Source organism: Puma concolor, chromosome B1 (genome assembly GCF_028749965.1).
Source record: "Puma concolor isolate L17-30 chromosome B1, mPumCon1.1.hap2, whole genome shotgun sequence".
Lineage (NCBI taxonomy): Eukaryota > Metazoa > Chordata > Mammalia > Carnivora > Felidae > Puma > Puma concolor.
In genome coordinates this window covers 201,231,537-201,241,508 of record NC_141670.1, presented here as the reverse complement: position 1 = coordinate 201,241,508, position 9,972 = coordinate 201,231,537, and the positions used below count along the sequence as shown (strand labels likewise).

The 9,972-nt window shown below is 51.4% G+C and overlaps 1 protein-coding gene across 2 annotated transcripts in view; it reads left to right on the top strand.

Moving 5' to 3' along the window:
• Positions 1–3: 3 nt before the first annotated feature.
• Positions 4–9,972, top strand: part of LYAR (Ly1 antibody reactive) — a 22,591-nt gene continuing 12,622 nt past the window's right edge. Inside the window, exons 1-3 of one of the 2 annotated variants that reach the window (XM_025921943.2) lie at positions 4–124; positions 6,673–6,842; positions 8,164–8,278. In XM_025921943.2, coding sequence (XP_025777728.1) covers positions 6,721–6,842; positions 8,164–8,278 — 237 coding nt within the window. In that variant the 5' untranslated portion in view covers positions 4–124; positions 6,673–6,720. Of the gene's footprint in view, positions 175–6,672; positions 6,843–8,163; positions 8,279–9,972 lie in introns of both variants that reach the window. The other variant, XM_086705457.1, reaches the window with a different exon arrangement.

Genomic DNA, 9,972 nt, shown 5'->3' with positions numbered 1-9,972 from the left:
GGCCCCGAAGCGGGTTCTGCCCCTGGAAGCTCTGGAGGGAGGCGGCTGCGGCGCCGGGCCGGCGGCTGCGTTTCCACGTGCTCTCCGCGGCCGGTTGAAACCGTTGGCGGGCTCGGGCTGAGAGGTGAGGGGCGGAGGCCCAGAGGTCCGGCCCAGGAGGCTGGGGCTCAGATGGTGAGCAGGGGAGGGGGCGGCGTGGCTGATGCCCGCGTTTCCACCATGAGAGCCCCTCCTTGGGCTTACCCTCGGAAGGAGGAGGCAGTCCATTCAGATCTCGTTCGTATTATGGAGTCGGGGATGGGGTCCTGGACTGAGGAAGACCGATTCTTCTCGGTTCTAAAACAGAAAGGTCCTCTGCCCCTGGGCAAACCAAGACGATGGGCCACACGGGACTGGGCTTCTGCGTTGTTGCAGGTCGGGGACGGGGCTCTTATCTCCCCTGAGCCCTCTGGGGAGCTCTGTCCCTAAGGAGGAGGCCTTAGGGCATAGCGGTTGAGAGCACCGTCTTGGGGTCGCTGTAACTGCCTGGGAGTCCGGGTTTGCCGCTAACTGGATGTGTGACCTTCTGCAAGTTACCTAATCGTTTGGTGCCTCCGTTTCTTGGTCTGTCAAAAGGGAGTATTAGAGAACCAAACTTAGTACTGTCGCAAGGATCCCATGAGCACAAACATATTAACCACCTATGACAGGGCTTGGCACATGGTAGGTGACCAGTTAATGCCAGGATTTTCTGCAGCATCTACCTCTGGGGAGACAGGGGAATGAGGTGGGGTGTACTTGCAAGGCTGACTTTCCTGCAGAGGGCTCACTTGGGACTTGTACCGGCACCCCCCCCCCCCAGTCCCCCAGTGCCTAGCATGGTGCCTGACACGTGGTAGGCTTCCGTAGATGTTACCACAGCAGTGGAGGGGTGCTGGCGATGTGTGTGGGGAGGTAAGAGACATGGTTCCACTTCTCCCAGCCTCAGTTTGCTCATCTGTTAAGTGGAGATAGGTGTACTTGCCTCCTAGAGTGAATCATGGAGACGCTCATCAGCCCACGTTCAGGGGTCTCGGCAAGATGGTAGTGTGTGCTCCCCTAGCCTTCCTTTGCATCTTACCCTTGGTTTTTTGGAATTCTCCTAGAAGGGGCTCCTGGCCCCTTGTTCCACAGATTGAAGGACTTGAAGTTCAGAGGGGACAGTGACTTGTTTGAAGTCACAGGGCTCACGGGGAACTGTGCTGTGGTTGCCCCCAGGTGGGCTGTGCCCAGTGGTGATGGGGTTTAGGTCTGTGAGAGAATGCTTTAAGAATAGTGAATGTAGTTTTTGTAAAAATAAACAATATAAAAATGTAGAGGGAGGAAGGTTTAAAAAAGGACTCCAAATCCCAATTCCAGAACTAAATGTGAGGTCATTGTATCAGGGAACAGGGTGGTAGACTAGGCACCCATGGGGTGGGGAGCCAGAGGAGATGAGCGAACTTACGAAGATAGATGGGTGGGTTGAGGGTCATGTTTAAAGAGATGTGGGTTTAGGAGGGGACTGGGTGTAATAGCATTGGTGGGCAAATCAGTAGGTCACAGCAAATACCCAAATTACCATTGGGTAAGGACGAATCTTTCCTATCTTATTTTTCACACAATGCTCCAAGGTAGATATTAGACCCATTTTATAGATGAACAGAATCTAGGAAGTTAGGAAACCTGAGGTCACTTTTCAGTGAGTTCATTTTTCTGAACGAGCTCAGGCTCCAGTTCATCTCTCTGGCCCTGACTCTACCGAACATTCAACAGAACGTGGCCACCATCCTGATAAGGGAGCTGAGGTGCCCCAAGTCCCTCACAAGTCCGCGTGCCCTTGTTGTCGCTGCCTGCTACCCCTCCGGTCCGCATCCGTTTCCAGCACCTGACATCCTCAGCTGTGACCCCAGTGGTAACCTTGCCCAGTGTGTGAGGATCTGGGAGTCCTTATGGTGCAGAATGGAAGGTCATTTGTGGAGCCTTTGATTTTTTTTCTTTCTTTTTGGATGAGGGTCTCAAGGTCCCATGTGCCCAGTAACAGCCAAGCAAATGGCCAAAGACGCTGACAAGTCCGACAGGCCGGGCAGAAGCTTTGGGCTTGTCTCGGGCTACCTCTGCCGCCTCCCGTGTCTCTGGCCTGATCACTTAGCCTCTCTGAGCCTCAGTTTTCGGTCACAGATGTTGGGGTGGTGGTATGATCAGACCTGTTCTGGAGGTGTTGGGTACAGTTGTGGCTGTAAATGTGAAATGATCATATTCTGTAATTTGTCATCTTTCTCTTGGGTTCTGGCATGTGCTGAGAGCTCAGTAAATTGACCAGAGAGAGGAACAGACAGCCAGAAGCACACCCAGGGCCCAGCCCCCTTGGGGAAGGCACCCAGGTATATGCGCATGCTGACGCATACTTGGCATTGACCACAGGTCTGCTGAAATGAATTACAGTGACTTACCTGGGGTGAGAACCTGAGAACGCTTGCAACCAGTCCAGGAACACTGCCGTCTCTTCGTGTGTCCACATTTCTAGAAGGAAGAGCACCGAGAATCTCTGTACTGGGACCTGGCCTTGGGCACAGCGCGCAGGAGAGCCAGACAGGGAAAAAGGGACTCTTATTTAGGTCCGGCCCCCATGAAGCAAGCCATCTCTTCACACTTGGGGCTAAACATTGAAATACATAATAACCGAGCCCTGCGGATAAGGTGTCCTAACCGTCTTAATGCAGCTTGTCTGGCTTTCCAAATTTCCAAAGTATAAATGTTACAAATTTAGCAAAAACGCCATTTGAAAGTTGACTTAAACTTCTTTCACATTTATTTAGTTTTGTGAAGTTTGAAAGTAATTTTTTGTCTTGGGCAGTGATTGCTGTCTTCAGTTAGAGGGCCGGAATTTTCAGAAGGCCTCTTTTTGTAAGTTCGTGGCACTTAACTGCTGCTGAGATTGTTAAGCGCAGGCAGACTTGGGACACCCTGGCTGCTATGCTGGTAGGACGGTTTGGAAATTGCTGTTCTTGGCAGCCCCCCCCCCCCAACCCCGTACAGACCCACCCAAGTGTTTACGGCACACAGGAAAGGTGATCAGATGTGAAGCATCATCAAGGTGATCCTTGGCTAGCGCCGGGGTGTCCTCAGGGCTCTACGTAAGGGAGGGGTAAGCTCCTTACAAACCTTATCTCATTAACAAGCGGGTGACCGCACGGGCCCCATTGCAGATCCAGTGTAAAAATGCAGCAATGGTTCTAGAAATCCTGAGGCGCTGAGAGACTGGGTTCTATTCTGCTCTTTTTTAAAACAATAACAAATTTTAAAATGTGGACCTTTGCCACCAAAGACCAAATGAAAACGGTTGACGGGGTAATTTTCCAACGGATACGTGAGCAAATTCTAATCCTCTCCTGAATTGATGTTTACACCGTGTGTGGCTAATCCCCAGAGGGAGGACACGTTTTGCACAGATATTCCTGGCGTCTTTTTGGTCAACATCACTGGCTTCTTTCAGTGGATACCTTTTGTTTCCAGCTGTCCTTCCCAGGCCTTTAATTCCTGACCTTCAGACTGAGTCTCCCAGTTGGATCTCAAAGCTCGTTGAAACCTTCTCTCGTCCCCTCTTCCCCCCGGATCGAGAAACAGAACAGACCTCTTCGCTCAGTCAGAAAGGTCTAGGCCACAGGTTTAGTTTGAGGTGGTATTTTTCATAGTTGGATCTCATAATGAAAGTATTTTTAAAATTTTGGGCAGATAATTTGGTTTAACAGAGCTGCTTGTTCGTTGCGGGTACAATGGCCGCCCGTTTCTTGGTGACTAACTAAGGATTCACTCTTGTTCTTACACAAAGGTGTCCCCGCAGACTGTTGAGTAATCTGTTGGTTCTGGTTCTAGCCTTTGTTCTCCCTTGGGAGGCAGGGCGGCCCATCACTTGTCCGGCATTGTTTGAGCAGAGCCATCTGCTGCGTGCAGAATGCCGGGCTTGGAGGGAGCTGGCTCGTGGTTCACGTGACGTCAGCTCCCCAGGACTGGTGACTGGTTGACGGATGAGAAGATGGTCATGGTCGCTGCACGTCCCAGAACCACCACCACGTTTCCTCTGGACTCAGTGCTAGGCTGTGGCTGACCACGTGCCCTCCCTTGCCAAGCTACACTGATGGCAAGCTGAGGAGGGGGACGCGGAGTGGGGACCTGTGTGTGTATGTAGCATATCAGGCAAGGCTGATGTCTGACGGTGCCCACGGGGCAAGAGGCTTCCACGAGAGACGGCTGGGCCTTCGTAAACCCCGGGTGCAGCCAGGATGTACATTTCCATTCAAGGCCGGATGGAATGGAATTACCCTGCACCTTCCTTATGTGTGACCTCTCTGGCAGAGAGTCTCTCCCCAGAACATGGGAGTGGAGGGGAGAGAGTGATTATGTGCATGGGAATTCTCTGGGAATGCAAACTGCTCATCTGTGCTTAAGGATTTCTGTATGAGTCAAAGCGCACTGGTTTACTTGACCCTTACCTTCGCCTTTATAAGGAGGAGGAAAGTGCTGGGTCAAATAGTTGTCAGTATTTTTGCCATGCAACTTACTTATAACCTAAAATGACAACACTCTAAAACTCTAGTGGTTAAAAAATTATGTAGCCGTGGAAAGTTACTGTGACTCCTGTAACACTTTCAGATGAATTTGTGTTTTGTCAAGCACAATAGCCTCTCCATGAAATCTATAAATGGTAATTATGTATTTGCACAGACATACTAAATCTTGGGGGCAGCGCTTGGGACACGTGGGTGTGTGAACACCCTCCGTTAATTCAGTGCCTAGCAGCTGGGACCCCTTGACCTATAAGAAGGTTCTATACGAACATATTCCATAAGAAGGTTGCCCTTCTTCTTCTCTTCCTCCTCCCCCTCCTCCCCCTCCCCCTCCCCCTTCTGCCCCTCCCCCTCCTCCCCCTCCTCCCCCCTCCTCTCCCTCCCCCTCCTCCCCCTCCCCCTCCCCCTCCTCCCCCTCCCCCTCCTCCCCCTCCCCCTCCCCTTCCTCCTCCTCCCCCTCCCCCTCCTCCTCATCCTCCCCCCCTCATCCTCCCCCTCCCCCTCCTCCCCCTCATCCTCCCCCTCCTCTCCTCCTCCTCCCCCTCCCCCTCCTCTCCTCCTCCCCCTCCCCCTCCTCTCCTCCTCCCCCTCCCCCTCCTCCCCCGCCCCCTCCTCCTCCGCCCCCTCCTCCCCCTCCTCCTCCCCCTCCCCCTCCCCCTCCCCCTCCCCCTCCCCCTCCTCCCCCTCCCCCTCCTCCCCCTCCCCCTCCTCCCCCTCCCCCTCCCCCTCCTCCCCCTCCTCCCCCTCCCCCTCCCCCTCCTCCCCCTCCCCCTCCTCCCCCTCCCCCTCCCCCTCCTCCCCCTCCCCCTCCTCCTCCTCCCCCTCCCCCCCTCCCCCTCCTCCCCCTCCCCCTCCTCCCCCTCCTCCCCCTCCCCCTCCCTCTCCTCCCCCTCCCCCTCCCCCTCCCCCTCCCCCTCCCCCTCCTCCCCCTCCCCCTCCCCCTCCCCCTCCCCCTCCTCCTCCTCCCCCTCCTCCCCCTCCCCCTCCTCCCCCTCCCCCTCCTCCCCCTCCCCCTCCTCCCCCTCCCCCTCCTCCTCCTTCTCCTCCTCCTCCTCCCCCTCCCCCTCCCCCTCCCCCTCCTCCTCCTCCTCCTCCTCCTCCTTCTCCTCCTCCTCCTCCTCCTCCTCCTCCTCTTTTCCCTTCTCCTTTTTCTTCTTTTTAATCTTTACTTCTTTATTTTTGAGAGAGACAGCACAAATGAGAGGGGGGGCAGAGAGAGAGAAGGAAACACAGAATCCGAAGGAGGCTCCAGGCTCTGAGCTGTCAGTGCAGAGCCCAGTGCAGGGCTCAAACCCATGAACTGTGACATCATGACAGGAGTCAAAGTCGGATGCTTAACCAACTGAGGCACCCAGGCGCCCCTGTGGTTCCACTTGTTTATTGATCCAACAAGAAGTCACGTGAAAGAGCCCCCTCCCTCCCCTACTCCCTGTCCACTAAGACTGAGGGGCACATCCTCATACTTTAACATCTGGATACATAGTAATGCTTATATGAATGTTTCCTGTGCTCTCAGAAATTTTTAGACCCCTTCTCCATTTTCTAAACCTTCCTGAATTCCCTCCTATGTTTTTGTTGTGTTTGGTGATCTGGAATAATTTCCAGTTCATGCCTAACAGCACAGGGATGGAGGGCAAGCCAGCTTAACATTATTAGGAACGGTAAGACATTTTAAGATGTTTTGCTTAATGCCCCCAAAACTCTTCCTCCCTGGAGCCAGCCTTCCAAATTTAAATCCTCATCCGTTACTGTGTGACCTTAGGCAAGTTACTTCATCTCTCTGTGTTTCCATACCCGGTGTAAACTGTACACAATAATAGGCCTTCCCTCCTGGGGTTGCTATGAGGAGTAAATAAATTACTATGTGTACAGCTCTCAGAACCGGCCTGGCACACAGTGAGGTAACTGGGCTTAACAGATCACTGTTAATTACGACTTGACTTAGAGTTGTATGTGGATTGCTCATCAACGTAGATTCTGTTCTTTGTAGCTATTTTCACGTGAAACTATGGTTGAAAAGTGAGCGGTAGGATTGTTTATTGGGAATAAATGCTTCAGATTACAATGATAATTATTTTTCCTTTCTTTTCATGTTCTCTTCGGACAGGGTTCTAAACCTAACTTGGATCGAGAATACTTAACCATTTAGCTAAAAATGGTATTTTTTACATGCAATGCATGTGGCGAATCTGTGAAGAAAGTGCAAGTGGAAAAGCACGTGGCTGTTTGCCGAAACTGTGAGTGCCTGTCTTGTATTGACTGCGGTAAAGATTTCTGGTAAGTTCTACCTAATTCATGTAGATCGTAGTAAAGACCCAGACCAGTCTGGGAAGCCCTGGGCCCCATGAGGCCTTAAAAAAAAAAAAATGGAGGCACATTTGAGCAAAGAAATTAAGAAAACAATTAAAAGTGCTCTGCAGCCTATTTGCTCTCCAAGGACAACCCGAAGAGAAGACAGAGGGAGGGGTGAGGGTGTGGGGAGCATGTGGTCCGTCGGTGGCACTCAGCGTTACCAGACCCTGAGAGGTGACCACCCAGAGTAAGGCTACAGGGGCAAGGTGGGCTGGCCACATCGAAAGGCTGGATTAATGAACCAGAAACTGGTGGGGGGGCAGGGAGGAGAGACGGGGTCCCCCCGCACAAGCTCGCAGGTGATGGTAGGAATGAGCCCCTGGCCCCCGGGTGCGTCTGGTACTTCCGCTGAGGGCTCTCTGGACAGGGGAGGACTTCGGGGGTGGGGGAAGGCCAGATTTTCACTTGCTTCTCTCCTCTTTGGGGTGGGTCATGGGTCATTGTTTGTAGGTGGCTCCCCTCAGTCCTCGGTTGCCTCCCCTCCGCTTCCCAGGGTTTAGGTGCAAAGGTGGCTTTTGGTGCCTCTGCCTCAGTGTCCTGTGTGGTATTTGGATTGATATTTACTAACAGTCCATTTTAATTTCATTCTCGAGCAGTGATTTTTTTCACAAAAATTTTTTTTTTGAAAACTGCTAAAGTCTTTGTTCCTACCTAATCCTAGGGGGAAGCCTGACCTATAACACAGGGGAAAATCGTTTTTTTCTCATTGAGAGACTTTGCCCCCAGACTGGTCCCAAACATTTCCCCGAGGGTCCCGTGGGGCTTCCAAGTGATTGTAAGAGACAGAATCAGGTTTCTTTGTGTTCTGAGACTTGGCCGTCTAGAACTTTTTAGTGACAAGATAGCACCATTTTACTTCAGGTTTTAACTTCTTGTACAACTAATTACTGATTGCCTACTGTATAACCAGGAAATCATACAGACTTTGTTATTTAAAATAAAGCCACTCTGTTGCAGAGAATTATTTTCATTTCTTGTATTCTGCATATATTCACTTATGAGAAGAAAAAGAAGTACTGCCTGTCAATTTGGTTTAAGATGTTTGTATCTAAAACTGGGTGGAAGGTTTGGCTGTGGGCTCTACATGGAACAGTTCGGAAGACAGACAGTGCGCCTGCCCTGCCTGCCCTGCCCGGAGGTTATAAACAGTAAAACCACATGGAGGGCAGAGGGTAGGAGCAGCATGCGAGCAGGAGCCTCCGCTTGGAGAGTCGGTCTGACTGTGGAACTTTGTATCGCTTTGAAGGGGTGACGACTACAAAAACCACGTGAAGTGCATCAGTGAAGAACAGAAGTATGGTGGCAAAGGTTATGAAGGTAAAACCCACAAAGGCGATATTAAGCAGCAGGCATGGATCCAGGTAAGGTCTTTCTAGTTCATCAGGTAGCTGCTTCTGACCTCTTCCACTTTCTTTGGAAGCCTGAGAATAAATCCACCCTATGTGCAGACAAGATGCACAGACATTGCGTCTTAGGACAGACGGAGGCGGAGCTACTGGGCCTTGACAAAGAGTTCTTTATCTCTCTGTGAATAGAGCTGCAGTGCGTTTGGTCTTTAATGTGTACATTCCGCAGATTTCTTGCAAAAATGTTTTAGAATGCTCACTTGCCCTTGGCTACGAAACGGAACAGAAGCTTTCTAATCTTCATCTGCTTCCAGTGATCGTGCGGCTTTTTATCACTCAAACCGTGTTTTGCTCCGTCACATCTGCCAGTCGTCAGAATTGGGCAAAACAAAGTTGTTTTCATGAAGAAAAGGAATTTTCTACTTGAAGAAAACGGAAACATGCACAGTAAACATGGCGAGAGCAGCAAAGTCCCTAATTCACCGAGAGGTAGAGCTTCCGGGATGTTACTCCCCAGTCACAGAATAGTTAGGAGAAAGGATTCAGAACGGAAGGTAGGAGAAAGAGGAGACAAATGCCATCTTTGTGGAAATTCTCTACCCTCCTGGAAGCTGGATACGCAGTAGTTGACTCCCTTCGGTGATAGTTTAAATGTGAGTTTTCTGGTGTTCGCTGGCTTACCGAGTTAGCAGACTCCTGGGAGGGGAAGTCTTCCCGTTCACAAAGGACTAGTGACTGAGTCAGCCCAGTGCAGATACGGAAGCTGGTAAAACTGCTTATTTTAACTAAGACAGATCGGCTGGTGACCGTCAGCCTCACTTTGGGGCTCATACTGTATCTTAATCCTCCCCAGGAAGAGGTGACCTTCTAGGTCCTGAGCTTGAGGTACCTGGGTGTAGGAGTTCCGTCAGGCTTGCATGACACCCTCTAAAGCAGGGCCAGCAAACGCCAGACAGCCCGATGCAGCCACGCCCATTTGTTTCCATATGGTCTGTTGGTGCTGGGAGCTGCAGGGGCATCGTTGAGTAGGTAGGGCAGAAACTGGACGGTCTGCAAAGCCTAAAATCTTTACTGCCTGGCTCTTTTCAGAAAAGGTTTGCCAACCCCTGCTGTACACTGTCAGGCTTCTGTGGCCGCACCACCGTATTAGGGGTCGAGTTCTCCTTCAGGTGCTGTCCGGGTCCACTGGTCCGATAGCCGTCTGATTCCTCCCGGAACCCCTAGTTGACAGCGTAAACAGATGGGGAGGACTAAATGTGGTGTGCTGGCTGTTCTCCCATAGGGAAAAATCCTCATAGGGATTTTCCTTACATCCCTAAACCCTTCAGTTTTAAAGACAAATTTTGGAATCCTGTCAGTGTTCCAAAACTGAGCAACCTTCTAGATGTCTTTGTGCTTACACACAGGGAGTGGATAGACGGGTCGGGGAAAAGATCGCCCACTTGCTTGGGTCATGGCGTTTGCCTCTAAACTTTGTCACCAGCGCCCTGTTCTGACCCACATGCCACTCGGGCGGGTGCCCAGCCAGCTTCACTTCTTCCTTGTTCACGTTTGCGTCATGGTCTTAATTTGTTTTCTGCCTGGGTGCCGAGAGAAGCTTTGTCCTGTCCTCATCTCAGTATCCTGTATCCATTTCTTCAGGTCTGTGTATATATATATATATATATAGCTTTAATTCTTTCCTAATGCAGGGACACCGTCCTGCGCTC